At 39.3% G+C, this 22434-nt stretch overlaps 1 protein-coding gene across 5 annotated transcripts in view; it reads left to right on the top strand.

The window, feature by feature from the left end:
• Window positions 1-22301, top strand: part of ccnd2a (cyclin D2, a) — a 231118-nt gene extending 208817 nt beyond the window's left edge. For 4 of the 5 annotated variants that reach the window (XM_051689078.1, XM_051689077.1, XM_051689075.1 and 1 more), the window contains 4 exons: window positions 3891-4106; window positions 7517-7676; window positions 13872-14020; window positions 18204-22301. In XM_051689078.1, the coding sequence (XP_051545038.1) occupies window positions 3936-4106; window positions 7517-7676; window positions 13872-14020; window positions 18204-18380 (657 nt within the window). In that variant the 5' untranslated portion in view covers window positions 3891-3935 and the 3' untranslated portion in view covers window positions 18381-22301. Of the gene's footprint in view, window positions 1-2018; window positions 2512-3890; window positions 4107-7516; window positions 7677-13871; window positions 14021-18203 lie in introns of those variants that run through there. The other variant, XM_051689074.1, reaches the window with a different exon arrangement.
• The last annotated feature ends 133 nt before the right edge of the window (window positions 22302-22434 follow it).

Below are 22434 nucleotides of genomic sequence, written 5' to 3'. Positions count from 1 at the left end.
CCCGACAAAGTTAAAACATATTATAAACGCTTAAATATGCACCTGTTCCTGTCGGATGCTCACCAGAAAAATAATTACAAGTATTATCCTTCTTTAACATCTTAAAAATAAGTCCAAATGCAGCTATAAATGTTGATTTGTTGCCATAATGAGGTTTGAATTACAAAACACTGAATAGGAAGTCAAAATGTAACTCGCAGGATCTGATATATTTTTTGAGGATGTGTGGTTGTTTTATGCCAATAAGAACAACGCCTTTAGAAACAACTTTAAAACGGATTTTTTTTAACATTAAAAAATTCTACAATATTTTTGTAGCATATTTGATTAGTCATAGTTTTAGATTAGAGAAGAGCGTCTGAATGAGTATTCAAAAGGGTTTCAGTGGAAAATGATGCACTTTTCAAGTTATAATAAAACGCAAAGCCTATGGTTTGAAGCCATAAATGCGGGATTTTGAGGTATGAAACCCATTTATTCTAACATAAGTCACACTGGAATTTGTAGAACGCGACTGTTAAAAAGGGAATTTAAATGACAAAAGGATACATCATTTAAGAGCTTGAAATTTCCTAAATATTCTTACATTTGTTGCTGTTGAGCGCTGATCTACATCATTTTGCATGGCGTTCTCTGTTAAATTACAGCTATGTTTATTGCTTTTGTTCAGGGTAAACAATAATAATAATAAAATTGCATTACCCAGTAGACTAACTTTGAAAATTATGGCTTTACCACTTTATCAGACTTTATCCAACCAATTGGTGAAATGTTAAAACCCTCTATTTCTACTTTATTTAGCCATTTTAGTTTAGTATAATTTCATCTGATACGGTCCTGTTATCACAAAGCATCACTCATGCATTATTGTCGCTCAGCTAGATGTGTATAAATTTACTTTTGACAGCTGCATTTGGCAGACTCTGACAACGTTTATCAGGTGATCGTTTAAATAGATTAAGTTCTTCCTGGCACTTTACTATAGGTAAACTTCCACAGAGGAAGTCTGCCCAGTAACAATCCGACAGCCTCAGACGCGCGCAGAAGAACTATTGGCTATGCAAATTGACAAAGGGGAGGAAACAATCTACAGCAAGGAAAAAAATGTTTTAAAGAGACATTTCCGATCACATTTTAATGTGTTGAAACGATGTAACTGTTGCAAAAGTGGCTACATAGCTGCAGTCTGTTGAGTTCTTTAGAATCACTGCAACTAGCTAACCTTGAGATGTTATCTATCAATAACTCTCAAGATGTTCTCTAGAATGTCTTGTAAGACAAGTTAGCGATATTTCAGTCCGATTTCTCTATTGTGCAAAAGGTTTGACTGTTCTTTCCTCCATTACATTTTATTGTGAAAAGTATGTAAGCTATAAAGACTGAAATCCAACATCTGGATGTTTGGTGGTATATATCGCAATTTTGGAAGGCTCACAGCTCCTTTTGGGATATAGCCTTTCGATCCTGAATAGAGTCTGCAATATAGTGCTTTAAATAATACACTTGTGGCAGCTAAAGAGAATAACTATCATTCAGCTGCTATCTCTGACGAGAGAGTGTTGCTTCATGCTTTCGCTGCATTTCCTAGAAAGCTATCTCACTGACCACAGACGTTGCTGCTTCATGTAAGATTGCTCTATTTAGACTTTGCCATGATGAGCTGACGTTCAAGTAAAAACGTAAAGTTTTGGCCATTTGTTATTGTATCATGTTGCAGTTATAAGATTTGATCTGATAATAAAGACATACCATCACACGATTAACGCAAAACCACGTTGTCGTTGTTTTATTTATTTGTTGTTTTTATTTCCAGAACACTTAGAGAAACAATAGTTGCATGTGCGTGTTTGTGTGTTGCGTTGGGTGCAGTTTGTGTTTGTGTTTACCCGGCGTCGTTATAATAGTTATAATTGCGCATGCTGGAGTGAGTAAACTTAAGATGGACGTTTTGCATCATCCATAAATATAGAGCAAATGTTGTCTTCCTGGACAGTGGGGCTATTGATTCTCTGATAACCAGAGCAATAGGGAGGAAAAAGAAGAGGAAGATCGAGCATGTTGCGTCTGGCCAATAATAAGATCTGCTTGTGAAGCTTGCGTCACACAGCTGCAGACCTCAAATGTTGCAGCCAGAGGAGCAGAGCGGAGAAAGAGATTGCTGGGGAAACGTTTGCAAAAGGAACAGGACTAACCTGGACAGCACTGTAGACTGATTTTAAATCCCCGAGAAGTCCTTTCTCCTCTGTTTGTCAATTCGCAACCATTATATTTCGCTGTCTATAGACATATTTGAGATCGAAACGGACTGTAACAATCATGGAACTGCTTTGTCTCGAGATGGACACCATTATAAGAGCCCGTCCTGACCCGAATCTTCTATATGATGACAGGGTTCTACAAAGCTTGTTGACCATCGAAGAGAGATTTCTTCCCCAGTGTTCTTATTTTAAATGCGTTCAGAAAGACATTCAGCCCTTTATGCGGAGGATGGTTGCAACTTGGATGTTGGAGGTTTGTAGTTTAGCCTACATATCCGATCATTTCCGTGCTTACACCTTATCTTCAAAACGTCTTGCGAAGCGTTTTCTACTTTATTTTGTCATGTTAGCATTGTAAAATGGAACTAAAGGAACTTTATTAAATTTCCGTAAGCGCAGATCCGATTTTGTCAGGCTATTTATTTTATTGCGGTCATAAGCGCTGATTTTGGACCAAGTTCACGATTAGATTTGGAAGGGATGGAGGTTATAAACATATGTCAGCGATCATAAGCGCGATATTTTAAAAGTGTTCAGTTGTGTTAACACAGAGAAGAGAATCATGCTTCTAAATGTTATTTATTTATTTTTAGGATAAATATTTCCATGCACACGTATGCAGTTCAATGCTTGCCGCTGTGCTAACTAACCATCGCCATGTTGGTTTTTATTTCACAACAACTTTATCGCTTCAAAATGTTCATAACAAATCTTAACATGTGCATGACTCGATAAATGAGCGTTTAATGTATATGGTTGTGGTTGAATATAGCGTGAATTACTTTTCTACAATTTTGTATAATTTTTCACAATATACGGTTGCGGAAGGGGCGAGGGCCCTCGATGCTGCTTAACCCATGCTGATCAAAGTCGATAGCCTTGGAATTAAGTTCGGTTTTTGTCAGAATCTTTCATATTTCTAATAATTAAGTGTTGGAAACGTTAGAGGAGGACTTAAGCTTTATTTTCATGTTTTAAATGGTCAAGTGAGTCGAGCAGGATAATTTATAAAAAATTTTGAAAACAATATTTCGGTCCGATGGTGACGCACTCATCTCAGACCGCATGCTACTTCGTTTATAAAATGCTGTTTTAATCATATAAAACTTCGATTTAATATTCTGTGAATTGTCGGGAATGATGTGAAAGGGAATGCTGAATATTTAGAGGTATGTATTGCAGACGTGGGCAATTTATTTATATTTTTAAATATTTTATGAAAATATGACGAATTAAAAAAAAAAAAAAAAAAAAAAAAAACAGATCCCGTACTGTTGCATGGGTGTTTTTTTGGCTCTGGTGATTGTGACTTGAATTCATGAACCGATGGAATGAGAGTCTATTGACAAAGATGTTAAAGTCCCCTTTTCATCCATTTTTAATATATACAGTTATAATATATTGATAACATTAGAATAGCATGTTTTTTGGAATCAATCCCCAACGTTACCGTGGCGATTTACAACCTTTTATATGTGCAATTGATGGACAATACTGTATTTCTTTTGCTAATAATAAATATTTTATACTTCTAGTTATCGTGAGTAGCTAATATAAATTAGACTAACTTTGTCGCGCCACGTGCATCTTTTCCTCTGAACTTATAACTAAGTTATGCCCTGCCCTTTCCAGGTCTGCGAGGAACAGAAATGCGAGGAAGAAGTTTTTCCATTGGCTATGAACTACTTGGACCGATTTTTAGCGGTGGTACCAACAAGAAAATGTAACTTGCAGTTGCTCGGCGCAGTGTGCATGTTTCTTGCGTCTAAATTGAAAGAGACGCGTCCATTAACTGCAGAGAAGCTGTGTATCTACACTGATAACTCAATCAGACCGCAGGAACTGCTGGTAAGCACCTAATAAACTCTTTGCTTGCCAATCTTAAAATCTTTAGGGATTGATGTAGATAATTGTTTACATTTTCCCCGTAATTTTCCCAGATATTAATTGCTTACAGTTTATTTCTTTATTCATCAATAATCTACAGTAACAGACTGCTGTTGTGGGTGTATTTAATTGCATATTATGTCATCTTACTTAAAAGTGCATTTAAAGTAAATGCAAAAAGAATTATACAGCAATTTGTGATGACTTCGATTTTATGGGTTTTCATATTGTAAATGTACAAAATCAGTTACATATATAAATTAAGACTAAGGACAAGTCTAGGTTCTGTTGTACTAAATATTCTGCCGACTGATGGATGTTCTCCACAAACATTCAAATATTAGCTAGGGGTATTGGAGTGCGGTGCCATGCATCTCAAGGCTATTACGCCATCTAGTGGCAACTATGCTACCCACAGCTACATCAGAGCTGATGTCTTGTTCCACCTGTAAATGTTAGCAGACTTGCTAAACCATAACATAGAATTTGTTTTAATTTTTTTTAGTTTTTTTTTTTTTTTTTTATTTATTTATTTTTTATACAGGGGCCCTTCCATACTAGTAATCTGACATTACTGTCAAATAAGAGATATGGTTTGACTTGTTTTAGCAAATATCTCATGAAGTCATCATCCAAATGTTGATAAGAGTGTTAATTTTAGTAAATTATAGCAAATTCCATATCCATGGGGTAACATACAAGTAAATTATTGTTTTAGGTTTTCCTCTTTAAAAAAATCACAATTGCTCACAATTTGATGGGCTGCTCTGTGGTTCTTCTGAATTGATCATATATTATTGTGCCCTCTTATGGTGCTATGTAAGTCCTATGGGTAGGGAAGAATTCCAGGAAAAATAGCATCTATTGGATCATTCATGAATGAAAAAATCATAGACATGATGGCAAAATATGCTGGTTAAATTACAATGCTGCCTCCTTCGCTGGATTATATGAACACTGCTCAGTTGAAAACAGTGTAAAAAAACAAACAAGTGCAGTACAGTGTTGCATTCAAAAGTCTGACAGTGGTGAGTCTGCACTCAGCACAGTGTCAGGGAGTTTTTCTCAGCTCTTGACACTACTGGCTCATCAGTGTCTTTCTGACGGAAATGGGCAGAGCCCTAGAAGCACAGGCCAAAGATGAACATTATTAGAGGCCACAGCAAATTGCTGCTGTAGGCAACTTTTTTTTTTTTTTCTTCTTTTCTTTTTTTTCACAGTTTGGCCTAGTGTTAGTTTTTTTTGCTGGAGCTGCTGCTGGTCTGTAAAGTACAACAGATGCAGGACGCCAGAGATCAGCTGTCATAGTCATCTTCATTTTTGTCCTCGCAAGCTGGCAAGAAGTTCTTGTAAATGAAACCGCAGTGACAGCTTGGAGGTACGACTGGAGGGCTCAAAAGGAGGAAGTGGGTTCCTGCATCAAGGCTGTGTTGCAAGAGTGTCAGAGTGAGCTTAAGGCCGGGCCTCAGAGCACTGGGGAGGCGATACTGGACTGTTGAGTTGAGTGTCATCCTTAAGTAAATTAAAATCGGTGTGTTAAATGGTGGGCTCAGAGTATAACTAAAAATGGAGATGGTCAATACAGGTATTCCTTGTGGTTTTAATACAGGCTCACATCTCGTTATGTAGCGTCAAGTCTTCACTAGTTGCTATAATTTTCCGCCTACTTAGCAAAGCAACCCACACCAAATGAATCATACATACCTTTTTACTGCAATACTCTACGACTCGGATCCAAACAGATCTAAAGTGACAGTTTAAATGCAACAGCTCATTATGACATAAGCATGTAATTGGTTTTCTTTTGAAGAACGCCTCTGCTCATAGTTTACATTCCATCATACCCCTCGTGGTGTACCAGGATCACTTGTTTATTAAGCGATTTTGGCTTCAGCATGTCATCAAGCATCATGCTCATGTCAGGCACCTTTCCTTAGATGAGAACAGAAAAGAACGTGAAGCTGTTTGTACTTTTGAGTGAGTCACTTGCCAGTGAAATCCAGCAAAGAGAGCAAGTGGAGAAATCATGCATCATGAATCATAGTTGACTGCCATTGTGTTCTTGATCCCTTTAGAAAGCTGTTGCAGAGGTACAAGTTCGGCGTGATCTTTGATCAGTAGTTTAGAGCAGTCACGAAGACCTATAAGCCTCAAGAGGGAATGGCAACCATATTGGACGTGTCATGACTTAAGTGCTTGTGGTTCACTTGTGGTGAAACCACCTCCATCTGATCGAGTGCTCAGTCACAAGGACTGTCCCTGTGAATGCAATTTTTCCCCAATTAGTCACTTGCTCCTCTGTTACTCACCCCACTTAAAACAGGAAGGGGGTGGTGTTTTGAAGGTTGGTCTCTTCCTCTTGTTTGAAGCCAAATGACAGTGAACATCTTAAGTTTATATTAGTCAGTGTGTGTAAGGTCAAAGCAAGTTCATATGATGCATCGAGAGTAGTGTTGGACCAGCTTGTAGTTTTGCTTAACCCAGGGCAAACCGAGTCCTGCTCAAATTTTACTGTATACTGTATATAAGTAAGAGCGGAGGTTGAAAACATTTTGTTACTGATGGTAATGTCAAGTAAATTGGTTTATGAGGCCTTCTGTCTGAATGGTTAATATAGAATGTTATGCCAACACCAATATCTTACCAGTATGTTATTTAGATCTTGTGAATATCCACTGTAGTGCGGATGGTGGAAAACATCAAGGGTCAGGAAGCAACTGGGATATTACATTTCAATAGACTTTTATAGACTAAATATACTTTAACAATCAGCTCTGAATACTTCAGGTACTGCAAATTAATACTGCATTCATCCGTGGGGGCCTGGGTAGCTCAGCGAGTATTGACGCTGACTACCACCCCTGGAGTCGCGAGTTCGAATCCAGGGCATGCTGAGAGACTCCAGTCAGGTCTCCTAAGCAACCAAATTGGCCCAGTTGCTAGGGAGGGTAGAGTCACATGGGGTAACCTCCTCATGGTCGTGATTAAGGGTTCTTGCTCTCAATGGGGCGCATGGTAAATTGTGCGTGGATCGCGGAGAGTAGCATGAGCCTCCACATGCTGTGAGTCTCCGCGGTGTCATGCACAGCGAGCCACGTGATAAGATGCATGGATTGACTGTCTCAGAAGCGGAGGCATCTGAGACTTGTCCTCTGCCACCCGGATTGAGGTGAGTAACCGCGCCACCACGAGGACCTACTAAGTAGTGGGAATTGGGCATTCCAAATTGGGAGAAAAGGGGATAGAATTAATAAAGAAGAAAAAAAAGAAATACTGCGTTCATCCAAAACTACACTTTGTTACAAATAACTCAAATTATTTAGATTTGGGTCCATAGTGATATTGTCTCTTTCCTCATCCTTGCTTCATAGGAATGGGAGCTGGTTGTCCTGGGGAAGTTGAAGTGGAACCTGGCTGCTGTCACTCCCAATGACTTTATTGAGCACATTATGAGGAAACTTCCGCTGCCTGAGGATAAGCTGGACCTGATCCGTAAACACGTTCAGACTTTCATTGCTCTTTGTGCAACAGGTAATGTATTCAATGATATACAAGTTTTGTTCCACACATTCATTAATTAGGTTCAACCACACATCATATTCCATCTCAATGTCAACATTACTGTAGCTTCTCTGTATCCATCCTTATTAGTTACAGTGGTGTGCTTTAATTGTGCAACAGCAATGCTCCCCAACAGCACTCAGTATATAGCAAATAAATGATAACAAACTAAGAATTTAGAAGGAAAATGAAAAAGTTCCAAAAAGTAGTTGGTAATTTCTATCACCACTTTGGCATGTTCTTTGTATGCTTTGTATTTCTCTTTCCTTGATGTTTTGAAAGTCAGGTTGGTGCTGATATCTTGCATCTTCACTTCAATGGGTGTTTCAGAATATCCACATTTCTGTATGCTAAACCTGAAATTAAAGTCGACTTCTGTAGGTTAGTGTCTATGGTAACTTTATTCAGATTCTTGTTGCAGGCAAATTATCAAAAACCATCTCATTACATTCATTTGAAACTATGTGGACTGAAATAGCCTTGTGTAATGGAGAGAATTGCTCAGGAAGCCTTATGTGCTTGCCTGGTATGTTTGGCAGGCATATCAGTGGCTAGCCCTGAATGCAATGGCACTTCAAAGGGCAGTTATATAGTTAAGGACATTCCTGCATGCTGGTGAGCTAATGGTTAAGCTGCCTGTGCTCTTAGAGGTGGACCACCTTTAGGAGATCAAACATGGAGATGAGAGGAGGGTGAGGAAACGTGAGGAGTGTATTGTTCCAGCCGAGCCAAACAGAGAAGCATGTCATTTTTTCATATCTTATCCCCTCTTCTCACGCCTCCCAGATGCTCCAGGGCATGATGACATTCCCATAATCAGAAGCCTTTGTGGGGCTGGTTCTCCCAGCCAAGCCAAGCCCAACATCACCATAGGCAGTAATGGGATCCAGTGCACCTCCCTTGTCCCCCCAGGCTTCTCCCTTCCTCCCTGAGGTTGCTCAGCTTCTCAAGAAATTCAGGAGTGACTCCAAATTTGGGGAAAGTAGGATACGAGGAAGAGTGGGATAGCTGGCAGGTCTTTAAACATGGAACTTTTGATGTGGATTCTCTGTTTGGAATGTGCAAAAGATATTGTAAATTTGTTGTGAAACTGCTCTGACATGAGTCATTGACAGAATCCATGGAACCTGGTTTGAATCGTGTTGAAGGGACAATCCATCTCTTGTATTTAATAGGATTCGTGATTGCTGGGAGAAGAAAAAAAGCTTAGCGAAATGTGTTTTTTAGACGGTTGGGAATTAGATATGCTAGTGGAACACACCCTGTCTGTAATCTTTTAAAACATCTTTTGTGTTTAAAAATACACAAACTAGTTTCTAGGTTAACAACAGGGATGTGCGGTGTATCCAGAAGATTTTAATTGCCAGGCAGATGCCTTGACTGCTGCTTCTTTTTCCTCTGTATACTTTGCATTCTTTGCCGAGAATTCAGCATCCCCCTCTTTTTGGAGACATGCATAAATCAAGGCCCCTGTATCTGAATGAGAAAAGAAGAGGGTGGAAAAGACGGCTAATTTTTAATGGTTCCTCGCTTTTGATAAAACTGTTCCGTTTAGAGCACTCGGTGAGATTTGGTAAGACAGAGTAGACCAGTTCAGTACTAATTAATAACATGGAGGGACCTTTCAGAGATATGCAAATGGCTGGAAGGCTCAGCTAGAGTCTCCAAGAAAGGAGACAAAAGGAACGACCCTCCATTTCATATGCAGAGGCATGTAAGGGTCAGTACAGAAGGAGCACCTGATAAAACGTTTCTCCTGAGGGCAGTCTGTCGCAGGCCTGCACAGGAACAAGCTCATTAAAAGCGATTATGCCCCATTCTTCCTGTTAAACACCCAGCACCCCCTCTACTTCTCCTTACAGATTGTCTGTAGATGTATAAGAAGAAACAGACATCAGACACGGTATGATATTAGAAGTAAGAAGATATGAATGAATGAATGAATGAATGTTACATTTATATAGTGCTTTTCTGACTACACTCAAAGCGCTTTACACAGTGAACAGGGAACTCTCCTCGACCACCACCAGTGTGCAGCATCCACCTGGATGATGCGACGGCAGCCATAGTACGCCAGTACGCTCACCACACACCAGCTATTGGTGGAGAGGAGAGAGTGGAGTGATAGAGCCAGTTAATGGATGGGGATTATTAGGAAGCCATGATTGATAAGGGCCAATGGCTGGACTCGATCCAATATGCATCTCGCTCACACATGAAATCTCATTACTTTGGCCCTTATAAAATAATTAAGCCAGTCTTTGCCTCAAAAGTATACCCTTTCGTATCTGGATACAGCTGGAAAGCACTGGTGTTTGTGTTAATAGAGGAAGGTTTGATTATTCACAGCTAACTGTGAGTCTTCTTACTTTGCATGCTTTGAATAATTTCTTTGTCCATGCAGCAAAAACAATGCAGTACATCATTCACCAAAGAATTTCCTTCTCTGTGTGTCATGCATAAGTGGTTTGTGCTGTTTTCCCATACTAATTAAAACCACACAACTTCTGAAAGTCCTAATCTGTCTAATATTTACTCCAAGCCTAAAATGCTTTTTGTAACAAATTATACATGTCACATGGTCAGGAAGGTTTCATGATATGGGTGGCAAACTTCAAACATCAGGCAAGTGTTAAGCTGTCTGAAGAAAAACAATGTCATGGAAATAATTATGTTATGGGGACCACAACAATGCTGATGGTCATTGGGGCCATGACAAAAGCGAATCCAGTATGGCTTTGTGATGGGGAAAATCCTACGTCAGTAGCAGTGTTTTGTGGGTAGAGATCCTCTTCTCTTTCTTACGCTGTTTACTTGTCCTATCAGTGAAATCCCATAGGAAAAATAAATAACTAGTAACTTGTTGGGAGTTAAGCAGGCCTGAAAATTAAATCTACCAATTCATTTCTCACTCAAGAGGCTCCGTTTCCTCCCACACTGGCCTGACTGCTGTTGCTCAAGACTCAGTACTGGAGCATTACTGAAACAAGTTGTTACAGGATTTTAACAGTCGAAGAGGATTCCTGTTTTCAATTCATCTGTATTACTATGCCTTAAATGGGCAGACTAACACCACTTTTGATGATGAAATTACTTAAAGATCTGTGACAGATTGGACCTTTCTCAAAAACGACGAGAAAGGTAGTTACTGTAATCTAAATATATCAAGTAATGTGATATATGAATGCCGTAATATCCCAGAAATTACCTATTGTGACATCCTGTTACTGCGCACTGATTTTTATTGTTTTTCCATATAGTCCCTTAATAAGATGCAACATAGCTGAGATATTAAAATATAATTTATTTGCAGTACAGTATGGCATAGGTTTAACAAATGGTAGGAATGTTTTGTCTGTACCAAAAAACTAGCATTTATTGGAATATGTGTAGTGTCGCCAGATGATTTTAACAGAAACAAACATAGAGCAGAAGCGTTAGCATGCAACCCCTATGTTATTCCACAAGAGTTTACCCTCTGTCTTTAAGAACACTCACTTGCATGTTTTAAGTGACTTGTTCCATTTGACTGTAGACTGCAGTGGGTGATATACACTACCGTTCAAAAGTTTGGGGTCACTTGCCTGAAATGTTTCTCATGACCTTAAAAAGCCTTTTGATCTGAAGGCGTATGCTTAAATGTTTGAAATTAGTTTTGTAGACAAAAATATAATTGTGCCAACATATTAATTTATTTAATTACAAAACAAATATATTATAAAAAAAATAAAAAAAAGTTTTTTAAATGGATGACTTGGACCGAATAATTAAGAAAAGCAGCCAATAAGTGTCCAACATAGATGGGAACTCCTTCAATACTGTTTAAAAAGCATCCCAGGGTGATACCTCAAGAAGTTGGTTGTGAAAATGCCAAGAGCAAAATCTAGGCAAAGTGTGGCCACTTTGAAGATGCTAAAATATAATATAGTTTTGATTTATTTTAGATTTTTTTTGTCACAACCTAATTCCCATATTTCCATTTCTATTATTCCATAGTTGTGATGACTTTACTATTATTCTAAAATGTGATAAAGAATAAAATTAAAGAATGAGTAAGTGACCCTAAACTTTTGAACGGTAGTGTACAATGATGCTAAATATTTTTTTTTAATGTTTGACCTTTATCAGTCAGCCGAACGTGGCTGCCCAAAATGGGACTTACTGTAAGCTCAGCGATTAGTAAGCTTTGCATCTTCATGGAAGCCTGGCATTTGTTTTATTGCCCCTCAAATCATCGCTCTCTTTGGCTGTTTCTAAACTTTCCAGACGCTTAATTAATTAACAAGTTAAATGCATATACAGCACATTGCACCCACCAAGGGAGCTGGCTGTGTTGGCACAGGTCTGGGGATGCAGTGTGGCAAGGGCAGGACAATGGTCCATTGAAAGGGGTGAGAGGCTGGTATACCAGGCCAGCCAGCCACTGCTTACTAGAAGCCTTCCATCACAGGCGTCCCCACTCAGCTACATACACTGTTTATTCTCTGAATGAATATCAATGAAGGAGGCGCAGAATACAGCCATTCTTCCCTTACTACTCTCACAAACCAGAGTGTCCAGCTCTGCCACTAAAACGCGTGTACTCTTGTTCCCTCGACAAACCTGTCTTGTGTGAAAAATCAGATTGCAACCCACTTAGCACACACTAGCTGTGTGTGGGCACCTATTTTCAACTGTATGTTTTTGTCTCCCTGTTGCAAAGGAAGAGATGCAATGCAATTTGTTTTTTTGTTTTTTTCGCTTGTCTTCAATAAATTTTTCTTTGGCCCGGTTTCAAATACAAAGGGACGAGTGTATAATAAGTTCATTTATTTGTCAACACTGAGCCACAAAACCAGAAAATGGCTGGCTCTGAATGTTAAGAAGGCAATGAAGGGAAGGCCCGTCATCTATCAAAGGGCCCACATCTTTGATATTTCCTGAAAAGAAAAGGCAAGAGAAATCACCCTCCGAGCCATCACACACAGTTTGCTTTGCAATTGAATGTGGCAATATGGTAATGCAAAGGCTGCCAGGGAGTGTGGGACTGTGAGCCCAGAGATGGCCCAGCATCCGAGAAATAACATGGGGGGAATGAGGTGGGTAGGAGGCTCTTTTATTCTGCCTAAACTTACGAAGGTCTGGACACCGACTAAAGAATGATGCCCCCCCTGCCCCAGCCACCCCTGCTGTCTTATACCCAACAACACCCTCCCCCAACACCCATCCTTTGTGCAGGCTGTCAGTTTGAATTGGAATCCACAGAGAGGGCTTGATGTTGCCTCTCTCAATTGGATGAGATGAGGTGATGATTTTGGACAATGAGGCCACACTCTCTAGCTCACTAGACCCAGGTCCGCCAGTGGCATCACTCAATTAATATGCTAAAATATAGCAGCAATGCTGATACAAATCCTAGGTTGTTGTAACAACAAAGCCTGAGCATGTGTGCCATTCACTGGCCCCAACCTTAAGGCTACGTGTCTAAGAAAAATGTTGAAAAACAGACTTGGAAAAAAATGAAAAGCAGGAACTGTAGAAAAAGAAGAAAGACAGAAATCAATGAGGCAGGGGGCAGACAGCCTAAGCTGTTCGTTTCCTCTTTCTTTCTCCCCCTCTCTCAGTTAGTCGTTCTTTTGGGCTTCAGGCCAACGTTCACAAGCTGTCTTATTTGCATTATGAATGACAGTGAGAAAGCTAACAAGGTTATTGGTCTTTGAGATGTACACCTGTGACCACACGTGGAAAAAGGACCTACAGCAGTGAGCACTGGCAGGGGGACTGTGGCTCTTTATTCCATCCTTTCCAAAGGCTTTAGGGCTTTTTTTAAGGGAGCACGCGATTTACTTAGGAGCTGTAAGAGAAGGGGCCGATCTGCAAAGGGTGACTGGAGTAGAGGGATGGGGGTGAGGGTGCTTTTCAGATTCTTTTCAAGCCAATTGAACCCTCGTTATCCTGGGTTGCAGTCATTAGCAAGACTGTGCATAGACCTAATGGAAGGGCCTTTATTTATTAGTATTTTTGATTTCTGTTATTTTCATATGCATTTCACTATATCAATGCATAATCTTAGCTGTTGAATTAACTGCAGGAAAATAGATGCACAGTGCCTCTGTAGAGGATGAAGTGCATGTACATCAACTGAAAGCATGACAGATCCTAATGCTTGGTCTGCTCTCCCCTTAGATTTCAACTTTGCCATGTACCCTCCATCCATGATTGCAACGGGCAGCGTGGCGGCGGCTATCTGTGGCCTTCAGCTCAACAGCACTAACCGCTCGCTGTGGGGAGAAAATCTTACTAAGTTGCTTGCCAAGATCACGAACACAGAAGTTGTGAGTATTGCTACTATGACACTAAATTTCAAATTTAGAAATGCAACCTCTAATTATTACTATGATACATTGGTTTTCCCTGGAGGCAGTTGTGCTCCATGATTTTATATCTGAAAGTCTTTACACTAGGTCATTTTCCTATATAAAAACATACATTTAAAAAATAAAAGTGTGGGGGGATCATATGCATATAGGGGTGCTCTGTAATTTAAAACAGTGACCCTCCTAGATGATTCTTCCTTTTGGCTGCCGAAAGCACAATTTTAGCAAAGATATTGGTTATCAGTGGAGTAAGTGCTGTGCCTGTAGGACTGTGAGACGAGACTGTGCATTTCCCCTGTTTACTCAATGGGCTTGGGTCCAGCTCCAATTCAATTTCACATTCAGCCACTGAATTACTGGAAGTGAAATGGTATTGACCCTGACTGGGAGACTGTAAGGAGAGAATCAACAGGGCTAGGGGAAAGTGTCAGGGATACTATGGCTTTATGCAAATGACTTGCATACAAATTCACACATACTGTCCCACAAGGGACCACCTCATGGTCCTTTAGTTTCTCATTAGGGGGACGTGTAAAAGCATAATTAAAAAATAACTCAGGAAACATATTATATGCTACCCAAGATACCCTAGAGTGCACTGTTGTTGGTAAAATGCCTGCTGCCCCAGCATGTGGTGTGTGAAGTCGTGCACCATGGCTGAGGAAAAACAAATAATTTTCCAGTGGAGTAAAGGTGCTCAGTGTCTGAGGAGTGTGAGGTCCAAGGCAGAAGGAATGAACTGCCTGCTCCATGAACAACTCGTCACATTGCTGGATGCCAACAAGCTATACCTTTGAAAACTTGCAGGTAGGGTGAACACACGTTAGCCTGAGCATACTGATTTCTAGAGCCTAAAGAGAGGGCAACAAAATGGTTTATCTATGATGCAAATCGTAGACTTTGTACACTTTGATGACTACTGCAACAGTATCACTGTTGTGAAGTTATACAATTTGTATAAAGCTGTACTGTGTTTGCTATTGTCTAGATTTGGCCTTACACTAGATTTGACTGGGACAAATAACTTACTGGAGTAGTTTGGGGTGGGGTTAGGGGTGTGATGGTTTATATCTCTGTCATACCAGATTTTTACCCACCCACTTTATTGATAGCCTATCAAAATTGTATTTGCGTAATTATGAGAGGAAAAAATCATAGAGGTCCAGTCTAAATTAAATAAAATGGAGAAAACTAACAGTGGTGGTTTGCCATTTGGTTAATCAGACACATTAAATATCTGTGATTAAAACTTTTACCCCAATAGATTCAGATTTCTTAGGATTTATGGAATCTTAAGGACAAATGGACTCACTACTTTCATAACTGAAACATCTTTCATGACTAACCTGGAAATAGCATGGGAAAAATCAAAGGATACTGTATCTAAGGCAGGAGAGAAGATGAAGTGGAGACCTAGTTGAATATCTCAATAAAAATATTTTTATGTACAGCAACATTTTTACTCAGTGTATGAGGACCTTCCAGAATGAGGCAGAGGTTGGGAGGTGAGCGGTCAAACAGAGTATGAAGGAAAGTCTACCTAATGCCAGATGATGCTGCCAGCCTGCCCACGGTAACCCTGCTGACATTTGTGGAGTCATGTGCCTGTAGTTTCCAGTAGACATATGATAGGGGCAGACAGCCTCTTCCAGTCGCCTTTGGAATGTCTGTGTATCTTAAGATACACCTGGCAAAGCATACTGTGTGCTGCAGTAAGGTACACGGTTGCATGCCAAACCTGGATGGATAAAAAACTGGCTTGAAGTTTCCGCAAATACTCTATGGTCACTCTAAGAAACAAACAAAAAGCAATATATATTCTACCTGGCACTGGTTGTTTACAGTAAACTTTGTTACTGTAGCTAATGCATACAGTAAATGATGCTCCTTGGCCCCACAGTTTTAATTTATTTTATCTATGCTATTCACTGGCTTTGCATCACATTAGTCATAATTTGTGGTGTTCTTGCGGGATTCATGTTGGTAGCATGTCTCCCTGTGCCCCTCTACAATACAGGACAAATTAAATCTCTCTGGTTTGGATTACTGATCGGGAAGGGAGACATTGATGTGCTTGTGTTTAGCTCACTCACAGTGAAAGCTCTTTGAGATACTGGAGTTTCTAAAAGTAGGTGAAATGTTAGTTACTTTGGGTCTGGCATGTTGAGAATGCTCCTTTGCCTAAAGTCATAATGCCAAAGGACGCTGATTTTTGCAGCTGAAAAGTACATTTTTAGAGAAGAACTTCTCTGTTCAAGGCTTTTTTGGTACACGGGATCATGAGTTAGACCCCCTGGCCTCTTGCATTAGGCTTCTGGGACATCTTAATCCCTTTCATTTCTCAATGCTGTGATGGCCTTGCTCTGAACCCGGCAATCCTTGCTTTCACTCACCAATAAAGAACATATCTTTTTCTGTGGCTATTTTAAGTGGCTTCTGCGTGGTCTCTCAGTTTGGTATCTTCTGTCCAAGATGGCACACACTGAGTGACATCACAATGACTGTTATTGGTTCTTCAGTAGAGCTAGAGTTTCCTTGTGGTTTCAATCATTAACTGGTCTGACTTTAACAAATGTAGCCATGTTCCAGTAGGATAGAGGGTGTTTTTGATGAGGATGGCATTGTATTCAGCAGGAACCACCAACCCCATTTTGCAGCTTAGCCAGTACCACCTTCTTCTGGATGTAATCTTTGAGATCCTCTTCTAGAGCAAGTTCTGGTTCTACCAGTAGTCACACATTGAAGCTATAAGAGTTGCCTGAATTAAGCCTTTGGGGCTTGGCATGAGTTTGGTTCTGCAGCTATAAAGAGCAGCGCACAGGGAAATTTCTTTTAAGAAGTCGGGCCTGGCATTCTTGTGGTAAGACACAGGCAGATCCTTTAAATGTTTTATGCTTTAGTTAATTTTCCTGAAGGAATTTAAGACTAATAATGGCACACTGTGGTGGGAAACCGGGGACTTCGAGAAATTACAAGGATGGCAACCACTGTCATTCACAGCGACACAGAAGACAATGCCCTCCTCATTGCACCAGGCTCTTCTTTAACAAAAGTCATAAACATGCCTGCCCAAAACAGCCGTAGAGCAACTATTACTGCTGGTTAACTCTTTTAGGTGGTTCTAGGACTTTTTTTTTGTTTTTTTTTAATGTCTTCCATCATTCACACAAAACACCTTAGATGTTTTCTTGTGTGATAGCTTTTTTCAGACCTTCTACAGGCATAATACACTTGCTTGGCTCAGGAGTTATGCATAACATAGTTTCAGACTTTGGTCCATCAGCTTTTAATTAGCAGTAAATGTCAAAGGAATGCAGCCTCCTCACAAGCACCACATTCTCCATAGGCTATCCCCATGGGCCGTGCACAGCAAAATTTCCCACAGACGCCTGGTCTGCCACAAACCTACCCACTGAACAGGAGGGAGAGCTTTGATCACAGCACATCCATTTAGCTTCACTAGAGGGCATCAACCCTCATCTTGGGGACAGAGCGACCTAGTGTGTTAGCCATTTTAAGTCTGTCATGTGCTCTTTGGAGACACCCACTGGCTGGCCAAGAAGTTTGTCATTGCATTGTGTACTTCTTTAATTATATCTATAAAATATTTTATCTAGCTATAGTTGGTAAATGTGTATATTCTTAGCTCAATAAAGCAGAAAGAAGAATCTGGTGGGCTCAAGTGAGATCCTCTTATGTCATTGCATGCTGATGTGAAAATAAGAGGGTGAAAAACTTAAAGATACACCACCTTGGTTTATCCACAGAACATGGATGCAATTAACAGAGCTAACTGTGGTACAGTTTTTTTTTCACAGTTCACAGAGCAACTTCTACCATTGTGGGTGCATATTTATTTGTTTATTTGTACTAGTCTCAGATAGGATGCAATAACAGGTTGTTACTTGACTCTAAACTTAAACCTATGAATGTTATGTGCACTTACATGTAATATTACTGAATTTTAGTTACATTTTGTGGTGGCACTGTAAGCAGCCAACAAAAGTGTGAATTTAGTTCCTCTTATTCACATAGTATACTGAACTAGTGTCCAAGGTGAAAAAAAGCATCTCTGGTTAAGCTCAGACAGATCCCATTAAGTAACTCTTTGTTTAATGCCATGTGTCTGATGCTGTTTCAGGATGTGCTAAAGGCATGCCAGGAGCAGATTGAAAGAGTGCTGATGAATAACTTGAGGGAAGGCCGCAGGCAGCAGCAGAAACAGCAGCAGCAGGAACAGGGTGGACCCCGCAGCAAAGCACTTGATGACCAGGACCAGTCCAGCACCCCCACTGACGTACGAGACATCAATTTGTGAGATTGCTGCAGGAACGCCGTGATCAGTCTTCAAGAGAAAAAAAAAACAACAAAAAACAAAAACGACAAAAAAAAAACAACCCCAACAAAAAGTGCTTGCTAGTCTTTGTAGAGTTTTATTTTCATTTTTCAGTACAAATTGCTCCCAGTAATTACAAAAAAGAAAGAAAAAAAATCAAAGCTATTTTAGATACAAATTGTTTTTTTTTTTTTTTTTATATATATATATATATATATATATATATATATATATATATTTTAAACGATTTGATACTGATGCAAAAAGTTCTACGGTGCATCAGACTATTAGAAGGGAAGCGTGTTGTATTTTACAAACTCTTTTGATTGTGTAAACATAATAATATGATATTTAATGCAAAAGAGATGTGTAAAGGGCTTTTCAAAATAGAGAGTCTACTGTATCAGACTGGCATAAAAGGGTACAAAAGTGGGGCAATGTTTTTCTTGTTTTGTTGTGTTTTTTTTTTTTTTTTTTTTTTTTTTTTTTTTTTTTTTGGGTTCATGTTGGAATGCCTGAACTTGAACACACAAAGAGGTGCCATGAGGCTGTTAAATGGATGCACCCATTCACTTGGCTATGTACTAAGTGTGCATTAGGACCAGAAAAAGGGATTAAATGGCAGCGATGAGACAGAAGTCTTGCTCACAGAATGCATGGGTCTTTTGCAAGGACAATGTGGGCTTATGTAATGAGAATAGACTATTATAATTATTTTATTAATATAATAATAATTATTATTATTATTAAACAAGCAAGTTATTGTCTCTCAATGCTAAAGTTACAGACACTTCAAATAAGCTTTTGTCAAGCTGCTTGTGTGCATGCATTTATGTGTGGTGTATGTTGGCTCGTGTACAAGCGTGTACAAGTTACTCTATATCAGGCACACTTGTGGGCTTCATTTAATCATCTATCTGCAAGTGTTGGCAATAGAGACTGGCTCAGTGGTGGGGACCCAGTCAAAGTTCTGGACAGGAGATAGCAAATGTTTTTTCCACAGTGCTTTTGCTAGCTTTGAGGGCCTCCTGTATCAGTGCCGTATATTAAATGCTTTTATTTACTGGCCTGGAAACTGCTTGAGGGCTGAGCCCAATCCAGTGCACAGAACAAGAGGAGGCAAGAAAAGGGAGCGGACAGAGACAGCTATGTTCCCACATATCTTCTAAAGACAAGAAGAGTTGTTTTTTAAAGTTGTGGATAAGGTTGCACTTGGTTGCAGCATCCGACTAAATATTACAGTTGTATTGGATACAGACAGTCTATTACGTATTTACGTATTTTGTTGTGTGTGTGTTGAAGGAGGTTGATCCCTGTCAGGGACAAAGAGATCAGCTGTGGAGGTCTGGATTTGTAAACAAGTGTGTGTAAATTCTGCAAGCAGTAAAGGAATGTGCAGGCAAGAATGATCGAGGATGATGATTGTAAAATGATGATGAAGCCTGGTTGGTTTGCGATGTGAAGCATGCTGCTGAAATGAGGATACTGATATGGAGTTAGGAGAAGCAGAATAGGAGGCCAAAGGAGAAAAACAGCCATGGTTTCCAGAAATCGCATGATATTTAAGATGTCTGTCTGTTTGTCTGTTTTTATTTTTGTTTGTCCTGTAGTTGTATGTATCATCTTTGAATTACAGACCAGTATCTAAACCAGTTTGATTGACACTGCCAGCTCATAACTGGGAAGGTATGACGCGAGGATGATGAATGGCGTAGGTTAACAATTGTTGATCTGAGCGTCTTTACTTCGTCACTTTCAACAAAGAAGTATTTTGAGAGCATTTTTCCCATGGGCAAGCTTTTTTTTGGGCTGGTTTCCCATGTTTAGATCATGGCATGGTTCGGTTCATCATAGAGTTAAAGCATTGTAAATCGGTGCTTTCCAATGTTGAAAATGTTGACATTATGACAATAACAGCAACAAAATAATAACAATAATTAAACAAATTAATAAAAAAGGCCAAAAGACAGAAAACATTGAGATCAAAATGAAACGGTAATATGTTTGTTGATTTGCACGCTCTAAGGGCAGTTTTCTTGAAATTAGTAAAGAACTAGTGTAACTGCACCAATGCAGAACAGTTCTATATAGTGCCTCGAGTCTAATGTAGACGTTCCCCCTGTGTTGCCATACTTTGGTCAGGCCGCTTAAGCATAAGATCCACTACCCAGTCATCCAAAATATGCTGCTTCCAAAGGTTGAACTGGCATGGGTTTTGATAACTTTCACAGAAGTCAGTGGCTAAAAACAGGGTGCATCAGCAGCACAATACAGCTTTTATATGCTGAATTCTCATAGCTTACCTTAAAAAGGGGCAGTTGAGCTTAGGTTTGTCTACGTGTATGTATGTGTGTTTGTGTGCATGTCTTTCTGTGGGTAAAGGAGACTGTGAGGAGTTGTACTCAACATAAATTTCCTTGCTCCAGAAATAGTTCTTAGTGATGCTTGAGTTTCACAAGTCACGTTTACTCCATCCTCACACCAAAACCCCCAGTCAGTCTTGTTGTATTAAGTTAGTCTGTTTTATTATTTTCCCAGTTCCGCTCTGAAAATGAATTACAGTACTGTTATCAGATTGTATGGGTGGCTATGTGCTTTGACTTTGAATAAGGACCCAAGTTACGTTCCTTAAGGGGTATGATACTGTATTCCAAAGTGATGAAAGATGGAAAGGGTGTTAAGACATCAATCAAGTGTCAATATTTTATTGAGTTATTATTGGGGTTTTTCGCTGCTAAAAAGCTATGATTTTTTGTTTCATCTTATACACAAAAATAACATTACATAGTTGTGATTTCACATCAGTGTGCTGCTATTTTATAAACAATTGTATTATAATTATTTTACTGCTTACAGAATACTTTGAGAATACAGAAGTAGAGGGTAAACGAAGAACATGAAATGAGTATTCGACTGGAAATGCTCTTTGTACAGTGTGCTCTTATTAAGGCATGTTTCTTTACCTTTTAATATTTTTCTTCCTCTTCTTTCTGTCACATTCTGTAAGTGTGGTATCTCTATACCTCAGGTTTACTGGATATAAAGACTTTCCCATTACCTCACACCACTCACAAACAGTTTTTCGGGAACCTGGAAATGACAGCACACAAAAGAGGTTATGACATCTTTGCTGTGTCTAATCATCAAGGCTCCCACATGGACTTCAGAAATAGTGGATGGAGGAGGGAAGAAAAGATGAGACTTTTGTGGATTATGTTGCTGAGAATGCACCTGCCCTCTTTTTTAGACATTTTTACGCCGTTTAATATTCTAAAGAACAATGTGTTATGTACTCGGCCCATATCGATGGATGTAAAGTTGTAAATATTGACTAAAACTAAGTCACTTGTTATCAACAACAGTATGAAAAGCTCTCCTCCTTCCACTATAAACCATATCATGTACCTCAGTTATGTCTGTTGCACAACCTCTGTTCAATAAATATTTGCTTTAAAGAATGTGGTGCTATTTTGGGCCTATATTATTTTCCCTTTTATTGGCAATATTGAAAGATTAATAATAATAATAATAATAATAATAATGGGAATCTATCCAGCATGTTTCAGAGAATGACAGTAAAGGTAGTGTGGATGATGAGTTAAGGGCTAGATGGAATATTAGACATTTAGAAACTGAAAGAAAAACAAACTGCTTACATATCTGTTCAACAATGTTACCTTCTAGAATTATTTGCTAAAGAATTCAAACCAAGTTTGGAAAATTGTCACGTGAGATTTTGGAGGGTACCACGAGGTAAACAGGTTAAAATAAGGAGTAATGTCAATAGGGCTACTCTTCTTTGGATTACTGTAAAACTCAAATAATGTCATTGAGAGCATGACTGAAGTTAAAGTAGAGGACGTGCTGTATGCTAAGGTCAATAAACGTACCATGAAAGAAGCATATGTCGTCTCCTGTTCTCCTTATTTGAGCCACTTCAGTAGCGTTATTAACTCAAAATATACATATAAGTCGTCAAAACTGGCATATAGCCTGTAGTCCAACGTCTGCGTTTCACAACTGAGGAATAATTAAA

The sequence above is a fragment of the Myxocyprinus asiaticus genome, chromosome 46, assembly GCF_019703515.2.
Source record: "Myxocyprinus asiaticus isolate MX2 ecotype Aquarium Trade chromosome 46, UBuf_Myxa_2, whole genome shotgun sequence".
NCBI lineage: Eukaryota > Metazoa > Chordata > Actinopteri > Cypriniformes > Catostomidae > Myxocyprinus > Myxocyprinus asiaticus.
This window is presented reverse-complemented; position numbering and strand designations above follow the sequence as displayed.